General features: G+C 47.0%; 1 protein-coding gene and 1 pseudogene across 2 annotated transcripts in view; one reads left to right on the top strand and one right to left on the bottom strand.

Annotated features, from left to right (window-relative positions):
- The window catches only part of eea1 (early endosome antigen 1), a gene marked incomplete at its 5' end in the record, with an annotated part of 45,441 nt that overhangs the window by 8,191 nt on the left and 17,618 nt on the right, over positions 1-19,632 (top strand). Inside the window, 11 exons of the mRNA XM_080545156.1 lie at positions 805-859; positions 1,406-1,471; positions 1,711-1,750; positions 2,151-2,255; positions 2,838-2,959; positions 3,854-4,009; positions 12,225-12,341; positions 14,638-14,976; positions 17,257-17,406; positions 18,988-19,107; positions 19,512-19,632. The exon at positions 19,512-19,632 is cut by the window's right edge and continues 83 nt beyond it. Of these exons, the coding sequence (XP_080401282.1) occupies positions 805-859; positions 1,406-1,471; positions 1,711-1,750; positions 2,151-2,255; positions 2,838-2,959; positions 3,854-4,009; positions 12,225-12,341; positions 14,638-14,976; positions 17,257-17,406; positions 18,988-19,107; positions 19,512-19,632 (1,391 nt within the window). The remainder of the gene's footprint in view (positions 1-804; positions 860-1,405; positions 1,472-1,710; positions 1,751-2,150; positions 2,256-2,837; positions 2,960-3,853; positions 4,010-12,224; positions 12,342-14,637; positions 14,977-17,256; positions 17,407-18,987; positions 19,108-19,511) is intronic.
- Positions 6,856-8,611, bottom strand: LOC308170413 (polyadenylate-binding protein 1-like; annotated as a pseudogene). Its single transcript has 2 exons — positions 7,282-8,611; positions 6,856-6,972 (listed from the first exon to the last, which is right to left on the bottom strand). The product of its transcript is annotated as a polyadenylate-binding protein 1-like (transcript).

Here is a 19,632-nt window from a genome sequence, read left to right as displayed (position 1 = left end):
GAACAAACTAAATATAATAAAGAATAATGGTGCCTAGAAGGGGGCCTCAATACTGAGGCCTGCATAGATCTTTTATGCCCTGGATCCTGGAACCAGGTGGGGCACAATCAGCTGTCCACCAGCTGACCTGCATTCCACTGATTAGTAACCCTGTCCAGCAGGAGTACTCTCTGCAGACAGGGAAACAGATGTTTATTACAGGCCAGGACACAATATGGGGCCAGGGCCGTCACACATCGCATACGCTTTGATAATATCTTCACTCCACGGTCATCTAGTCTGGTCTGGCGCCTGCGCCGTCTGTTGTTCTTCCTGCACACAGGTGAAAATATCCAGGATCCAGCAGCGTCGTCGGGCTCGCGCAAACAAACCCGGCAAACGTTTTACTTGCTCGGGGCAAGTAAAAAAGCGTTACTGTCGAACCCTGAATCATAACAGCAGAAATAATACAAGAGTACAATTATGACAAAATACAGACAGACAAGCGACAAACAACAACATATATTACTAATTGAAAACATTACAACCATAACAAGGCCAACATGGCTAATAGAATAAGAGCAGGTGGATCTACATTCTACGATATACTTAATACAGCTGAAAAGAATATCGAAAGTATAAATTGTGACAACTTCAAAGGTAACGAGAACAGTCAGTCAAAAAGTAAGACGACAGAGCATGAATGGGAGGAAGGTTGATCTTTTCCCCACAGAGCTCCTATCATATTTGTGTGTTTCTATACACGTCCCACAGAGTAGTCCTATGCATTCACAGCACATCCGTTTCCTTCTCTTGTGTTTCCAGGGACGACATGCTGCTGCTCCGGCAGGAGATGCAGGACCTGCAGGCCTCACTCAAGGTGCTTTCATGAGTCTGTGTGAACGTGATTATCCAACTGTCTGTCCAACAGTATCCAACATTATAGGCTGTACAGTGTTGCATTACAGCGCTTGAACTCAGGTGTGTGTGTCTGTGTGTGTCTGTGTGTATGTGTGTGTGTGTGTGTGTGTGTGTGTGTCTGTGTGTGTCTGTGTGTGTGTGTCTGTCGTGTGTGTGTGTGTGTCTGTGTGTCTGTGTGTGTCTGTCGTGTGTGTGTGTGTGTGTGTGTCTGTCGTGTGTGTGTGTGTGTGTCTGTCGTGTGTGTGTGTGTCTGTGTGTCTGTGTCTGTGTGTGTGTGTCTGTGTGTGTGTGTGTCTGTCGTGTGTGTGTGTGTGTCTGTGTCTGTGTCTGTGTCTGTGTGTGTGTGTGTGTGTGTGTGTGTGTGTGTGTGTGTCTGTTGTGTGTGTGTCTGTGTCTGTGTCTGTGTCTGTCTGTGTCTGTCTGTGTCTCTGTCTCTGTCTCTGTCTGTGTCTGTGTGTGTGTGTGTGTGTGTGTGTGTCTGTCTGTCTGTGTCTGTGTCTGTCAGGAGGAGCGGTGGTTCTCTGGGGAGCTGAAGAAGGAACTAGACAAAGTTCAAGGACAACTGAAGCAAGTAATTCCTTTTAGATGCCTCCTATCTGATGACAGCTATTCCCATTTGTCATAGCGTCTCTCAAATCCACTCACTCAAATGTCGTAGAGAATCCACACGGAGTAAGGAGGATGCGGGCAGCCGTCAACTGCTGACAAAATGTTTAACTGCAATCAAATGCGCTGGACGTTTTAACTAAGGCCTGTGCTTGGCTAGTGTGGAGTGTGACTGTACATATCAGCATTTGTTTCTTTTCTTAGGGGCCACAGAACGATGGCTCGGCCCCCTCCGAGGACGCAGGTGAGAGTTACTTTGTCATTTCTTGTTTGTCATTTCTCATTTCTTTGCCGTGCCGGTCGAGAGAGGACGCTGGCGTTGCTTGTTCGCCGCTTCTCCGCCCGAAATCTAGGTGTCATTGCGGTATACAGAGTAGATTGTCCGACAAAGACACCTAGATTTAGATTTAGTCATCTAAAAATGTTAATATGATATGATGTATAGATATGATAGATATTATATCATCACTTGTCAAACTGCTACTACTACTCGGATCTTTTCAGTTTGTAAAGCGTCTTTGAGTGTCTAGAAAAGTGCTATATAAGTCTAATGTATTATATTATTATTATTATTGCCTTGTTACCTTGATACTTACCGTGATACCTGAATCACTCAAACACGGAGCCGGTTCTTGTTTCCTCAGCCTTGGAGATGAAGCTGAACGCGGCGGAGACGGAGAAGTTCCACATCAAGCAGATGAAGGACCTGTTTGAGCAGAAGGCCGCCCAGCTGGCCACACAGATAGTGGGTTAGTGTGGCGGGACTGGGAGATGTGTGCTTTGGAAACCACTGTTCTCTGGAAACCACTGTTCTCCATCTGTGGGTCACAGCAGCACGCCCCTAATGTGGGGCGGCTGTGTCTCAGGAGGTAGAGCCGCCGTCTAATGATCGCAAGGTTGACAGATCGGCGGGTTCGAGCCCCGGTTGGCCACATGTGGAAGTGTCCTTGGGCAAGACACTGAAACCCCAAATTGCTCCCAGTGAGCGGGCCGGCCGGCGCCTTTCATGGCAGCCTGCCGCCATCGGTGTGTGAATGTGTGTGTGTGAATGGGTGAATGAGAGGCCGTTGTAAAGAGCTTTGGATAAAGGCACTATATAAGTCAGTCCATTTATTGTTGTAGGTTCAGTGTTGCAGCTGAAGCGGTCTTGAAAATGGCTCAGCTGCTCATAGCGGTGTTACATTTCTACATTGTCCAATTATATGTTTGGGTCAACATTACTTTTTTTAGCACTGAACTGTGTGGCCCACCTTTTATGTTAAGTGCTTTGAAACCGTATGGTAGTCAGATCGTTGAGTTGAGGTGATTGGAGTCTTGGTGAACCCCCACAGACATCAAGTCCCGCTACGACGAGGAGAAGGGCCTGAGGGAGGCGGCAGACCAGAGGGTGTCCCACCTGACACAGGACCTACAGACAGAGAGGCAGGAGAAGGAGGGGCTCCAGACAGAACTGGTAACACACACACACACACACACACACACACACACACACACTCTAACACACACACACACACACTCACACACACACTCACACACTCTCACACACACACACACACACACTCACTCACACACACACTCACACACTCACACACACACACACACACACACACACACACACACACACACACACACACACACACACACACACACACACACTCACTCACTCACTCACTCACTCACTCACTCACTCACTCACTCACTCACTCACATGAATAATTGTTATTGGAGTGGAACTTTTTTCAAGGAATTTCTGTTAAGTACTCCAAACAGAGAGTGGTTTCTATTGCCATGTGATTTATTATATTTTCGAGAAACTTCCACTTTCCTTCTGTGTATCTAGCTGGGTCTACAGAGTAGATTGTCCTACAAAGACACCTTGATTTAGATTTAGTAATCTAAAAATTATAATATGATATGATGTATAGATATGATAGATATGATATGATAGATCTGATATGATCACTTAAAAAAAAAAAAAAAAGACTACCGGTACTACTCGATCTTTTCAGTTTGTGAAAAGGTCGAGTAGTAGGCAGAAAAGTGACTAGAAACGTGTCTAGATAAGTGTCTAGAAAAGTGTCTAGAAAAGCGCTATATAATGTATTATTATATATATGTATATATATATATATATGTATTATTTGGTTCGAACTGTTTTCATCGAAATGCTGGACGACCTCTCACGGCATCTTTTCTTCACTGCAACGTTTCCTCCTATGTTTAAACCTGTCCCCTCTCCTCACTCTCAAACCTGTCCCCCCAACCCTGGGAACCCCCAGCTTCTTGTCTCTGCCCTCCACCCTCCAAACGCTCACCCTTAACCAAGCGCCTCTGTGCTGCCCCCTAGCTGCAGCGGCCGGGAGTGGAGGACGTGGAGGTCTTGAAGAAGGAGCTGGTGCAGGTGCAGACGCTGATGGACAGTATGACACGGGAGAGGGAGGGGGAGGCGGAGCACCTCAAGAGCCAATACGAGGAGCTGCAGGCCAACCACACTACCGCCCAGGTAACCCGCCCCACCACCCAGGTAACCCCCCCCACCTCTCAGGTAACCCCCCCACCTCCCAGGTAACCCCCCCACCTCCCAGGTAACCCCCCCCCACCTCCCAGGTAACCCCCCCCCACCTCCCAGGTAACCCCCACCCCACCTCCCAGGTAACCCCCCCCCACCTCCCAGGTAACCCCCCCCCACCTCCCAGGTAACCCCCCCCCACCTCCCAGGTAACCCCCCCCCCACCTCCCAGGTAACCCCCCCACCTCCCAGGTAACCCCCCCCACCTCCCAGGTAAGCCCCCCCACCGCCCAGGTAACCCCCCCCACCTCCCAGGTAACACCGCCCAGGTAACCCCCCCCACCTCCCAGGTAACCCCCCCACCTCCCAGGTAACACCTCCCAGGTAACCCCCCCCCACCTCCCAGGTAACCCCCCCCACCGCCCCGGCGGAAAAGCTTTGTTTGCAGACGGATTCATATCACAGAGGTCTAATGTTGTTCCGCTCTTCCACGCACATCCTTTTGAGATCGTAGAGAGAGTGGACGTGATAAGCTTAAGTTTGTTTAACCTTCACTCTCCCAGCGACCTTTGCCCAGTTGTTAACTGATCACACATTCCACCCTCCTACACCGAGCGGGAAGCAGCAGTTAAACAGTGCCACGCAGGGAGCAGCAGTTAAACCGTGCCAGTTCAAAGGCTTCAGTAATCTTGGTATTAAGAGAGTATGCTTTTTGATTTCAATTCCCAATCCCCCCCAATGTCTGCCTTTGCATAATTCATTGCTATTTCCTGCATTATTGATTCCATAAGGCCTGGGGACAGTGAAGGGGGTATTTATAGGACTCGGGACGCTCCTGGCCCTCTTTCCCCGCCACAGTCCTCCAACTGTTCTCAGGGCTGGAAAATAAACCTCTCTGTTTGATATTTAACCACGCTGAAATAGACCGAGACAGATTTTTAAATATGCAAATAGATTCTGACTGTCTGGATCTTTAATTACATTATAGTCCTCCGGTATTTATAATTAACAAGCGGCACTCTCGTGTGAGTTAACTATCTAGGACAGCAGCTTGTGATCCCTGTAGTTATGTGTAACACATTGGGTTGTTGTTTTTTCTGTTTCAAGCGCTTCAATCCCCCGAGATAGCAACGGTAGTCCCAACAGAGATGTAAAGAGCAGAACTGATTTCCTCTGAGTTTAAAATGAAAAGAGATTAAACAAAATTATTGAATATCCTCATGCTAGGCAACACTGTTCCACGTTGCTTTATCCATCTCAATTGTTAGATTGTTGATTTAGATTACTAAATCTAAATCTTAGTGTCTTTGTAGGACAATCTACTCTGGATACTGCAAGAATATCTAGATTTCAGGCGGAGAAGCGGCGAACAAGCAACGCCAGTGTCCTCTCTCGACCGGCATTTTTTGAAAAGTGATCAGTTAACTAATGAACTTCATGACCCTTCCCCTTGTTGCAGACCTGTTAAGACACACACTATCCTCTGACCTTTCTGTCTAAATTATGAAGAAAGCTCTCAGCTCCATGGCAATCCTGCTGCACCGAGCTCCTCAGGCTACTAAACTACAGTACCCATCATTCACCTTGCTTTAGTAGTTCCTCATGGAGACCCCTGCTAGTGCATGTGACCACTACCTCCTGCTTAGGGTCCCCTCAGGCAGACGTTGTGCACCTAAATAGAATCATCGACTTAGTCCCAGTTTGGAAGTTGAGATGATTCGTGACGGTAGCCGGTGAAACCCGGGAACAATGAAATTGTTCCGACTTTTATTCGGAAAAATGTCAATTCCTTTCAACATGGTTTGAAAATCAACGACACACTCGCTAGTCAAGCCAAAATATTGCAATGCAACGGATTCGGGGGAGTAATCCCCACTACTGTGGAGAGAGAAAGACAGCGATGCTGAGCTGGGAGGTGCATTGCTGGTCAAGGAGGCCTTGTCTTGGCCTGGTCTATCTGGTCCAACCAGGGCTTTAACTTGTATCATCGAGGTCCAGCTTACCCTTTTCTAGACATAGCTGAGTCAATCAATTTAATTTTGTAATGAAATAATTTATTAATATTGCAATATCTTTTCAATGCTTAAATATGCTTTATCCGTGAAGTCGGTTTAAAAAGTCTGGATCTTAGCCGCTTGGAACTCAAGATGGGATGTGGCCAGATTTCTGTGCAGCCTCCTCAGACCACTGGGCCTCCAGCACAGTGACATGTAGCATGTTGTGGATGGATGAGATGGGACGTTCACCTGGAGGGAGGGAGAGTAAATATCAGTAACAGTAACTGTAACAGCTAATGGGGATCCATAGAAATAAACACACAGACTCACGTATTATCTGCTTCTGGTCCTCATGGGCAGCGACAGCCAGAATGGAGGCAGGGAGAGGCTCCTGGTCCTGGACATGGACAGCAGGCTGCTGGGCCTGTGGAATGGCAGCCATGAAGAATCCAGGTGGGGGAGCAACCTGGTAGAGGTTGATGTCTGGGTTAGGAACGGTGCAGACGCTGGCCATCCTCTGCATGTGCTGGTTGGTGCTGTGAGCCTTGCGCTCCTCCTTGCTCTGGGCCAGGGCCACGTTCTGTACAGCCTCCTCAGCCCACTGGGCCTCCAGCACAGCGACATCTAGCATGTTGTGGATGGGTGAGATGGGACTCTCACCTGGAGGGAGGGAGAGTAAATATCAGTAACTGTAACAGCTAATGGGGATCCATAGAAACAAACAAATAGACTCAGGACGCTTTCTCAAGGCCTGGGTAGCTGAGAGGGAAGATAATCATATTCAAATATATTTATGGCAAATCTTTGGATAGTGGTCTTGTCTCTATGTGCAGGGTGGCTTCATTAAATATACTGACCTTTGTGCGGAGAGGTGAGAGCCAGCTGGTTGGTCCAACATGGGGCAGCACAGTTCTGGGCCTGTGGAATGGCAGCCTTGAAGAATCCGGGTGGGGGAGCAACCTGGTAGAGGTTGATGTCTGGGTTGGGAACGGTGCAGACACTGGCCATCCTCTGCATGTGCTGGTTGGTTGTGTGAGTCTGGCCCTCCTTGTTGCGCTGGGCCAGGGCCACGTTCTGTGCAGCCTCCTCAGTCCACTGGGCCTCCAGCACAGCGACATCTAGCATGTTGTGGATGGATGAGATGGGACTCTCACCTGGAGGGAGGGAGAGTAAATATCAGAGTAACAGTAACTAACAGCTAATGGGGATCCATAGAAACAAACAAATAGACTCACATATCATCTGCTTCTGGTCATCATGGGCAGCGACAGCCAGAATGGAGGCAGGGAGAGGCTCCTGGTCCTGGACATGGACAGCAGGCTGCTGGGCCTGTGGAATGGCAGCCATGAAGAATCCAGGTGGGGGAGCAACCTGGTAGAGGTTGATGTCTGGGTTGGGAACGGTGCAGACGCTGGCCATCCTCTGCATGTGCTGGTTGGTTGTGTGAGCCTTGCGCTCCTCCTTGCTCTGGGCCAGGGCCACATACAGGGGCATGGTGGCCACGATGCGGCCGTTCATCTCAGTCACAGCCTTGGTGGCCGCCTCAGGGGAGGAGAAGCACACAAAGCCAAATCCCTTGCTGCGTCCACCCTCCATCATCACCTTTGCACTGGTGATCGTTCCAAAGTGGGAGAACTCTTTGTGAAGCTGCCCATCATCCAAGCGGTCATGCAAGTTCTTCACATACAGGTTGACACCCTGGTCGAGAGAAACCCTGTTTAGTGAGATGTTTTTCATCCCTCAAATACATCAACAATGTTTACCATGACTATCACCTTATTTTACAGTCTGGCGCTCTCCTCTCTTCAGGGCACGGCCCACGTAGATCCATCTCCCATTTATCTCCTGGCCATTCATCTCATCAATGGCTCTCTTGGCATCCTCATGCCTTTCGAAGTTGACAAATCCAAAACCCATGGATTTACCAGCGCCATCAGTCATGACACGGACGCTCAGGGCTGGTCCAAATCTTTCAAACCTCTCCTTAAGGCGTTGGTCATCCATATCCTCTCCAAAGTTTTTGATGTAAATATAACTCTCGAGCCCTGGATCCAAGTTCAGCCTCTCGTTCATCGCAAGATTTGAAGTGTCCAATAAACACTTTTCTGCCACTCAATAACATGCCATTGAGTCTCTTAATAGCTCTCTCAGCGGCCTCCTGGGTATTATACTGCACAAAGCCAAAGCCTTTAGAGCCATTCTCATCAGATGCTACCTTGCAGGAAAGGATGTCCCCAAACTCAGAGAACATGTCGTAGAGGTGCTTGCTGTCAAAAGTCTCCACTAAATTCTTGATGAAGATGTTGCCGACCCCACTATTCCTCAGAGAAGGGTCACGCTGAGACATGATGCGCATAGGTCTTCCATTGACGTCATCAAAGTTCATGGTGTCCAGGGCACGCTCTGCGTCAGCTTGCTGGTGAAAGTTGACAAAGGCATACCCAAGAGATCGGCTTGTTATCAAATCCCTGCACACTCTTATAGAGATGATTGGACCAGAAGGGCTGAATTTCTCATGCAGCATTCCCTCAGTGGTGTCCCTGTGGAGATCTCCTACATACAAGGAGGCCATCGATTGAATAGACGCACTAGGATTCATGTCTGCTGATTGTAAGATTGGAAAAAGTTTGGAAAAGTTTGTGAGACAAATAACTGTCTATCTATCTAGCTCTTCACAGAGGACTTGCAGGTAAATGAACGGCATGTGTACTGCAGATGGATTCTAGAAGCCCAGCTGCATGTTCTACATTGTTATGTCATCACACTGTGAGATTCTTAATGACTGGATGTGATGTGTGTAATGTTTTAGAAGAATTCTAACTTCAGTCATTGTTACATCACAGACCATAGCCAGGGTCCATTTAGAGGCCCTTAAGCATGTCTTTCCCAGAGAGAGAGAGTTGACCATATTACACATAGCTGCAACATTTGCAGGAAAAGCACTATGCAAATAAAAAGTTATTATTATGATTATGATTATTATGATTATTATATTCATCACAAGTCATTTCACAGCAATCAGACTGGTTGTATTATGGCTCAAAACCACCAAGGTCATGTCCTCTGTGTGTCTCAATGGGAGCTACAGTCCTGGTCCATCCATGTTGGCAGAGCCTACACTCTACACACAACACTTTGAAAGAAGTTGAAACATTTGAAACAATGTAACTATTTATTGAACTAATAGATATTTCTTTGTTCATTCTCTAAACAACTGTTCAACTTAAGTTGAATTCAGCACATTGTCAAATGTTTAAATAACTTTCCTACACTTGGCACATAACTGTGTAGACAGAGAGCTTCAGATGTAAGACTGACAAACAGTCAGATATTGCTTCCAGCTGTTTTACTTTTTCTTTTCAGTAAACCTCATTATGGTTTATGGATACCCAAGTATATCAAAGTTAGCGTTGTTTTGGGGCCCAAAATACCATAACTGTCCCATCTCACTGCTGTGTAATACTGATATAACTACATCTCACTGCTGTGTAATACTGATATAACTACATCTCACTGCTGTGTAATACTGATATAACTACATCTCACTGCTGTGTAATACTGATATAACTACAGTAAACTGTGTAATAGTGATATAACTACAGTAAACGGATGCTTGGTAAAGTCTGTCAGTGCTGCTCCACAAGGGATGTGTTGAAGAGTCTCCATGATGGAGGCTGAAGCTCCATACTGACAAAGGCTGACAGTTTACATGGTGACAGTGGCTGTAGCTGGTCTGCATGGGGAAGGTGAGTGCTGGTCGCCATAGTGATGGAGACTATAGTTGGTGTCCATAGTGATGGAGACTATAGTTGGTGTCCATAGTGATTGAGACTATAGTTGGTGTCCATAGTGACTCAGAGGTCTTTGATGATGTTGCCCTTGAGGCAGATGTCGTCTCCTTGGCTGAAGACCTGCAGACGTACACACAGAACCGGGAACGCGCATACAGCACTGAACAACATTCGTAGAATATAAACTTGTGACTGACAGTCACATACATACACACACACACACACACACACACACACACACACTGAAAGATTATCAGCTCATCAATACGAAGTAGGCCTACATGAGAGTACATGCACAAAACGGGCTGACGTTACTCATTAACTGTTTACACAACAGCGTCAGTCAAATCACAGTGTGACAGTCAGATGGAGCATTAGGTAAACAACCAACAGCAAGGTAATGCATATTATCAGCTGAGAAAAAGAACGTTTACCTTTGATGACATCGACATGAGCCCTGTTTACCGTACCTCCGCCGTTAGATTATTTTTGCACCGCACATATTGCCCTGTAATAAGAGCATGCGACCACAGCTCCCTTGTGTCTCGTATTGTCCAAATGTTCCCTGGATTTTAGCTGCATGTTTTTCCAATATGTAAATCCGTTGTCTATAAAAATTCGACTCCAATTCTTTTCCCCTGCCAATATTGTGTCGTTGTTAAATCCAAATTTCCAGCTAAATTCAGACCAATTACAAAACTGTTTTGCAAGCGCGTCGCCTCGCGCATGTTGAGAGCGATTCAGTCTCGATTACGTAAACTGAGTGGAACTTTAACCAGATCTTATCCACCTCATTTTTCTGGTTTTCTGCTCGAAATGACATGCCCACAGTGAATATAGAATATCTCCACAATCACAAGGGCCTTCATAATGATATTGTTATCAAATGAAAGCTAACACCTGTGGGGTGGCTGTAGAAGTGTCAGAATCAAAATCTATGTTACTGTGTCAGAGCAAATAGAGCTAGAACATTATAAAACATCTCAAATTCAGTCTCCGCCTAAAAAAACAACAGCTTTTACAGTGAATATCACCTTGGAAACCTGATAACGAAGCCCAAATCATCTAGGAATCAGTACTCCAGGGTCTTATTAGTACTTGTGCCAAAGTCGATGCTAGTAATGTGAGCAAATGCAACCGGTACCGGTTTTCGGTACCCAACCCTACTACTATCTAGTTAACTAGAACACTACTTTACATTGTTAGCAGGCTCACAAAACAAGCCGTGTTAGTTGGATAGCGAGCGAGTGTGTCGTTCATTTTCAACAACGTTGACATTTATTCAGAATTAAAGTCTGAACGTTTGATCGGCTGCCGACTAGCTCCCGGGTTCACCTGCTGCTGTCACATTTCTTAAGTTCACAAGTAATTTTTTCTGAGTGGGGCAGTCCCACTCACATTTTTCATTTTTTATTGATAGATAAAGTGGAGAATTAGACAGGAAGGATGGGTGAGAGAGAGAGGTGGGATGACATGCAGGATATGTCCCCGGCGGATTCGAACCGGGGACCCTGCGGTTACATGGTCGACGCTTAACCCGCTACGCCACCTAAGCGCCCCAGCTGTCACATTTCTTGATGTAATCCTCTGCACAGCGCCTTGCTCAGGCCGGCCTTTGTGAGCAAACAGTTTGCTCTGGCTCGTGTCCTGTGGTCTCTGTGTAGTGTGTCTGTTAGTACTCACCTGTGTCCCTGTCTCTCTCTCCTTTCCCTTTCTTCCCTTTCCCTTCCCTTTCTTACACTCATTTTCCTCCAACCCTTGCTCTTTCTTGAAGATTCGTGATCTGGAGGTAAAGCGCTCTGTTACAGTCGGCCCCTGGGTTCAGACCAAGTTTATATCGTGATTCAGAAACAGAATGTCGCCCTATTAGGTGTCTCAAGTGTGTCTGACATGGGTCATTGAAAGTGCTTGAATTTCCCTCTCTCTCTCTCTCTCTCTCAACATTTTTTATTCTAAAATGTTTTACTTAGCTCGTCAACTAGTAAATAAGTCTCTATTGCTTAACTTGACACATATTTCACAATATATTGTTTTGCTGTGCTGTGGTAGAGAAGGCAAGAGACCATCTAGTGTTCACACATTCAAGCCTCTCTTTTTAATTGTTGTCTGTGAGCGGATAGTTCCTATTATATAAATTCTCATCTAGGTCTGTCTCAAACTATGCCGTGTTGGCTCCTTGAATTTGAGGGAATTGAGTCTTGAAAGTCCTTGAAAGGTGCTTGAATGTGATGTTTCAGAAGGTGTGGGAACCCTGGTCTGTTTGTGACTGCGTACCCGTTATAACGCCTTCGTAGAGCGTGTGTTCAGTGTGTCTGGATGTTTCGTATGCCCATCAGAGTCATGGCATGTGAATGTTTGTCATGTGACTCCTGTCCACGAGACGAGAACGTTTCTCAGATGATGTCTGGTTGTTCATGACAGACGACCATCGGCCAGCTGAAAGCAGAGCTGGAGAAGGGACCCCAGGAGGCGGCGGTGTACACCCAACAGATCCACACACTGCAGGGCTCCCTGAACAACCTGCAGCAACAGAGTCAGGTAACACACACACACACACACACACACACACACACACACACACACACACACGCACACACACACATGATTCACGTCTGATAGTTAAACCCCTAGATGTCAACAGCATAAATACTTACAGGGTTCCCGTGCTGGTCTTAAAACTACCACGACCACATCTATTTACGCGGCAATTAATCAAGCTGGAACCAAAAAAATGCCAATCCGCTTCCTTTTTTGTCTGTATGGCAGTGAAATCCCTAATTAAATGTCATCACCTCGAGGATGACAAAAAGCTATCATATGGTGCCGCGAATAGGTCTAAAATCATATTCAAAGAGGTCTAAAAAAGGTCTAGAAAGGTCTTAAATTACCACTTCAGGGTACTGTAGGAACCCTGTACTGTAGTTATTCCACGGCTTTCCGATTGTAACAGATGAAAGAGAATGTAACTCAAACATAAAGCACAAAAACATGATCGGACCAGCCTAAAGATGCAGTTTACTGCTGTGATTTTAACAAGCCATACCAACCGCCCCCCCCCCCCCCCACACACACACACAAAACATACCAGCCTCTCTAAACCTGCCTCCCTCGGGGACAGCACTCACTATCACAATGCTCTCCTGTCATCAGGCTGGGAGGGTTCTTTACAAAAGACACACGCAGGCCTATAATTAAACCAGCAGGGGGAGATGTCTGCCATGCCAGGCCTGTCAACTTGGGGTGACGTACGACCACAGGTAACCGCAGGGACGAGCCGCGAGGCTCAGAGGGTCCTTGTGGAAGTTGCCAGGCAGGGATTATCCCTCCGCATCAGGCGTATCAGTCGTGCCCCCCCCCAGCACAGCTGCTCTCTTTCCAAAGTCGGTGTCTTGGAGAGCGGGCGGATGGACGGACGGACGGACGGGGGGGTTAAGGACCTGGAGGCTCACCAGTCCCCCCCCCCCCCCAGTCTGGGCATAGTGACTGGATACACACAGCCAACAAAAGACAGGAGAGGAGATTACGGTGGGAAGAGAGAGATTAGATGAGGACGTGTAACTGAAAGCATAAGACAACATAGGGAAACCGCAGGGGGGGGGCGGAGGAGGAGGAGGAGGCAGGAGGGATGGGCAGTTGAGCTGGGACACGGGAGACGGGAGAAGGGCTTGAGAGAGGGCAACAGCAGGAGAGAACACGTGGCCGAGACACAGTAGATGGAGAGAGGCAGAGGTGAGAATCGCAGGAACAAGGACATGGCAAGGAGAGGGAAGTAGGGGGTGAGGGGAGGGCGGGGGGGGGGCAGTGGTGAGAGAGTTGGAGTCCAGAGACATTAATAAATCAGGGTCAGCTGCTGTGTAACAGAGGGTAGAGAGGGAGGGAGGGAGGGAGGGCCACCAGAGGAAATAGGATCTGTTTAGGATGACCAGTGTCCCTGTCACGCTCCCTCGTTAGCGGCGTTGGCCATTACCAGCATTGTGTTGTTTGTCACCCTCTGGGTGCCAGGTTTACTGCACGTACGCACCCCCTCTTCTTTCCGGCCGCTCCGGTCCCGGTCGATAAAAACAGTGCCCTTAGAGATGTCATCCCACACCTCCTCTCCTCTGTCGGCACGTTTCAAGTGAGAGGGTAGGGTGTTCTTTTCCATGGTCCGCAGGGTTAGCGAAGGCTGGAGCTCGTCGCGCTGAAAGGTTGAGGCTTTTTTTCTTCTTTTTTTTTACACCCCTGGGAGGAAGTTTTTCTGTGTAATCCAAGTTTCCACATTTGGAAACGTGATCTCGTTTGATTAAGATCTACACGTGAGACCAAGAGGGGAATGTTCCTATGCACACCTAGCAGTGTGTCTCGTGCATAAAAGTCTCTTTTAAAATGTTTGTCCTTATGTCATGACCTTGACAGGGCTCCCACGCGTCCTTGAAATCCTTGAAAGTTTGTGAATTTGAGAGAAAAAAAATCAAGGTCTTTCAAAGTTTTTGAAAATAGACATGGGTCATTGAAAGTGCTTGAATTCCCCTCTCTCTCAAAAATAAATATATATATATTTTACTAACCTCGTCAGTAGCTCGTCAACTAGTAAATAAGTCTCTGTATTGCTTAACTTTACACATATTTCGCAATACATCGTTTTGCTGTGCTGTGGTAGAGAAGGCAAGAGACCATCTAGTGTTCACACATTCAAGCCTCTCTTTTTAATTGTTGTCTGTGAGCGGAGAGTTCCTATTATTATATCAATTCTCACCTAGATGAAAGGTGCTTGAATCTGATGTTTCAGAAGGTGTGGGAACCCTGCCTTGATGTCTAATATTCTGATCCGTTCCTTCCTGGTTCCCTATCCTAGACCCTGACTGAGAAGCTAGCGCGCAGGGAGAAGGAGCTCCAGGAGCAGGAGGAGGCGCGGGTGTCGGAGCAGGCAGCTCAGAAGGCCGCCCGGGCCAGCCTCCACCAGAGAGAGCTGGAGGTGCAGGAGCTCCAGGCCCGGGGCGCCGGGGCGGAGGCCTCCCTGGGGAGGGCCCAGGCGGAGCTGGGGGAGCGGGCCGAGGAGGCGGCCCGGCTGAAGAGGGAGCTGGCGGGGCTGGAGCTGAAGCACGGCGAGCTGAAGGCGGAGAGGAAGCAGCTGCGGCAGCAGAGGGAGGAGAGGGAGAGCCAGGGCCTGCAGCAGCAGAGTGAGATCGGCCAGGTCAGGAGACACTCACACGTCACACGTCAACCAGTCAGTCAGTCAGTCAGTCAGTCACTAGCCTGGGCAGACTCACACACGTCACACATCAACCAGTCAGTCAGTCAGTCAGTCAGTCAGTCAGTCACTAGCCTGGGCAGACACACACACGTTACTCACGTCCAGAGATTAGTATGAGTTTTTACATGTTTGGCATTTAGCAGAAGCCTTATTCCAAAGCGACAACCAATACATTTGACTAAGCAAGTGAATCATCAATCCACCAGTCGTAGCAGGAAGAGTAATCCAGCTCAGGCCTGGGGCCATTGGCAGTCTCAGTGATAGAAGGAAAAACATGTTTTTTTGTTTGTTTTTAAATATATATAGACACTGGAGAACAGAGAAACAGTACAAGGGGGGCAGTAGAAGTTTTAGGGGACACAGTAAAGGGGAAAAGCGGGTGTCTCAGGAGATGCAGTGCTGGGGGGCAGTAGATAGTAGACTAGTCTCAGGAGGAGTAGTTAAGGTGTAACCTGAAGAGATGAAGAGATTAGACCAACTATAGATTGGATTTTTACAATTTGATAGATTAGAGTGATCAGATTTGAAAGTCTTATTTTAGACCTAGTGATCTATAATGTGTGCCCCTTGAATAGATTCGATTACCGTATTTTCCGGACTATAAGTCGCGGTTTTTTTCATACTTTGGCTGGTCCTGCGACTTATAGTCAGGTGCGATTTATATATCAATAATTCATAATCTCTGACTGACATGAACTGACATACGGTAATCTCTGACTGACATGAACCAAGGAGTAACTTCCGCTAGCGCCTCATACACGATAGAATAGCCATTATACTTGACAATGTGGACATTAAACACGACAATGTGGACATTAAACATGATGTTATGGACCTTATACACAATGTTATGGACGTTATAAACGATATTAAAGTCATTTATTACCTTTCAGAGGCTGTTCAATGTTGCATTGTTTGTAGCATCCTGACTACTTTCGTTTTCACAAAGCTATCTTTGTCATGGCCTTATACACAATAAATAGTCGTTACACTCGACAATGTGGACATTAAGCACTATATTATCAACGTTATACACGATATTAAAGTCATTTATTACCTTTTAGAGGCTGTTCAAAGTTTCATTTTCTCTCGCGACGCCATGTTGCTAGCCTCCGCTAGCCCCGCGCTAGCTAGCGGACTTTACACTCGATAATACAAGTATTCCTTAACCTTTCAGAAAAAAGTTTTAACGTGAATTATGTCCTTCCTGGGTTTACAAATCCTATTATGAATGTTATACACGATATTAAAGTCATTTATTACCTTTTAGAGGCTGTTCAATGTTGCATTGTTTGTAGCATCCTGACTACTTTCGTTTTCACCAAGCTATCTTTGTCATGGCCTCATACACGATAAATAGTCGTTACACTCGACAATGTGGACATTAAGCACTATATTATCAACGTTATACACGCTATTATGAACGTTATACACGATGTTAAGTCATTTATTACCTTTTAGAGGCTGTTCAAAGTTTCATTTTTCCTCCGCGACGCCATGTTGTTAGCCCCGCGCTAGCTAGCGGACTTTACACTCGATAATACAAGTATTCCTTAACCTTTCAGAAGAAGTTTCAACGTGAATTATGTCCTTCCTGGGCTTACAAATCCTCTCATGTCTCTTCACAGTGCCAGACTAGAGTCAAGCTCAACAGGGTCTTCTTTCCCCGCTGATTCCGCCAAGCCCGTTCCCTTGAACCATGCGACTTATAGTCCAGTGCGACTTATATGTGGTTTTTTCCTCTTCATGACCCATTTTTGGCCTGCTGCGACTTATACTCGGGTGCGACTTATAGTCCGGAAAATACGGTAGATTAGATTCAACTTCAGGGATGGATAAACAGTAAGCTATGTACAGTTAAAGGTAGCTATGTACAGTATAAGAATATGTACAGAATAAAGCTTGCCCCACCTCCATCATTCACTCCACCTCCATGGGGCGGCTGTGGCGCAGGAGGTAGAGCCGCCGTCTAATGATCGGCAAGGTTGGCAGATCGGCGGTTCGAGCCCCGGCTGGCCACATGTCGAAGTGTCCTTGGGCGAGACACTGAACCCAAAATTGCTCCCAGTGAGCGGGCCGGCGCCTTGCATGGTAGCTTGCCGCCATTTGTGTGTGAATGGGTGAATGAGAGGCCGTTGTAAAGGGCTTTGGATAAAGCCGCTATATAAGTCAGTCCATTAACCATGTATTTCCCCTCCTCTCTCTCTCTCCCTGACGTAGCTGCATGCTAAGCTGCTGGAGGCGGAGCGTCAGCTGGGCGAGGTGCAGGGCAGGCTGAAGGAGCAGAGGCAGCTGTCTGGGGAGAAGCTGAAGGACCGCGAGCAGCAAGCCGCCGACCTGCAGCTCAAACTCTCCCGCTCAGAGGAACAGGTACTTAGACCCCGATCCCGATTCCCGATTACCTTCTAAGACCTTTAAAAAGCATCATAACTGATTAGTTGTTTTAATTTTAAGTCTTTCTGGAGAGTATTCCAGGCAGAGGGGGCAGCGTACTTAAACACTTTTTTGGCATGGATCCTCCACCTCCACTTCCCCCCCCCCCCCCCCCCCCCGTTGTGAAATGTTAATTTCTCCTCTTATATTTGCTACGGTTCCTTACCACACACACACACACACACTAAACAGTTATTCTCCGGGCGAAGCGCGAGACTACTTGCGGACCAACGAGGTGCGTGTATGTAGGCTACTGGACCGGAGTGTGTAACATCATGACTGTAATTGGGCTAGAATGATTTCAGAAAATAATAATAATAATAATGATAATAATAATAATCATTATTCTATTTTAGATCGTGCTGAGATGAAATTTAGGGATACTCAAGCACCCCTAAAAAGCGTCTAAAATCGTCCATATCGCCAGATTCGGGTTGGGTGCGTTTAATAAACGCGGGAAGTTAGCCTGCTTGTCACAGAGGTTTGGGGTCTACGTCCGTCCATTACTAAAACTATTATTGTTGGCCTTTATTTGCACTTACAGCAGAGACGAATGGCTTGTTTGAGATGAGCACGTCAGAGCGTGTGTGTGGAGGGAGCTGAGCCCCGCCCTTCGTGAAACGAGGAGACAAGCGGACAAGCGTGGCAGCAAAACGCACAGAGGAGAAACATATTAAATGAGGGTGCACATAAATTAGGCAAATGACACAGAATAAACATATTTCGACCACATAAACATATTTCGGCCATATACAACTGGGAGAAAAATATTATTATAAAAAAAATTATTATAAAAAAAAACATGAACCAAATTGACATTGAACATTTTTCTTGCGGGGGCGGGAGGTCCCGTTGGGGGGGCGTTCATGGACAGGAGGTCACCATCATCTAGCAGAGGTCAGAAGGTCGTTGATACAAGATATTTCCTGGTTCCATGGGAAAAGCATGATTTGTTTCTAAAATAGAAACCTACCGTGAGCTTAGAGACTAGCTTTGAGATATGGGACTTAAAAGACAGTTGGCTGACTGTAGATGATTCGCAATGCATCCTGGGAGGTAGGGGTATGGCTCCGAACGTAGTCTGGTGATGAAAAATCTCCAATTCGATTCCATTGTATTGAATGAGACAATGCACACGGCGTGCGTTGCGATATTATCGCACGACAACATTCGATTCTCCATTCACACCAATTGAAATAATTGAAATAATTGAGAATCAAATGTTGTCGTGTGACAAAATCGCACGCCGTGTGCATTGGCCTTTAGGGATATTTCTATATCTATGAGTTCTATCTATGAGTTCTATCTATGCTGGGTACACAGAGGAGATGACAGGATGAAGGCAGGTATATATTGATACAGGCTGTTTTTTCAAGAATCTTGGGTGTGTTTTCTAGGTATTGCTGTATGAATTGACATGCTCAGTGTGTTAGGTAGAGCTTCGGTTGTAGTGGTGTCGATGTGCTGGGAGTTCCTCTGATGTGTTGGCTCTCTCCTCTGTCTTTCCTCTTCTGCCAGTTGAAGGAGAGCGCTGGTAAGACCACCGACGTGCAGCACCAGCTGGAGAAGGCCAAGCAGCAGCATCAGGAGGTGACGGCGCTGCAGCAGACCACCAACGGCAAACTCCGCGAGGCCCAGGTACTGACGGGGCACACGGCTGCCATGGCTACCACCAATCAAATCAAGTCAAGTTTTATTTGTAGCATTTCTCACAAGATGTGACTCAATGCGCTTCACATGATGACAGAACTGCAAGCAGGCAAAGGTAACACACCTGTAAACCTGTACACTGTGTAGCCAGGGAAACTCCCTTGCAGCCCTCTACTCATAGAGTGACTACTACCATGTTGCCTACCAGCCACTGATTAATCGACCATGAAAATGTTGAGTTATGCACTTCTCTCCTATAGCATTCACTCCACTGATGCTGTCTGCGTTGTTCTGAAACATGTTAGTGATCACAAACATCTGTCGTTGAATGACTAGTCTAGGTAGCTGAATGTATTTAATGTTTTATTTCCGTTCCCCTCCCCCGTGTGTAGAATGATCTGGAACAGGTTCTGCGTCAGATTGGGGATAAGGACCAGAAGATCCAGAACCTGGAGGCCCTCCTGCAGAAGAGCAAGGACATCGTGAGCCAGCTGGAGACAGAGAGGGAGAACC

Source organism: Nansenia antarctica (assembly GCF_963989245.1).
Source record: "Nansenia antarctica genome assembly, chromosome: 14".
NCBI lineage: Eukaryota > Metazoa > Chordata > Actinopteri > Argentiniformes > Microstomatidae > Nansenia > Nansenia antarctica.
This window is presented reverse-complemented; position numbering and strand designations above follow the sequence as displayed.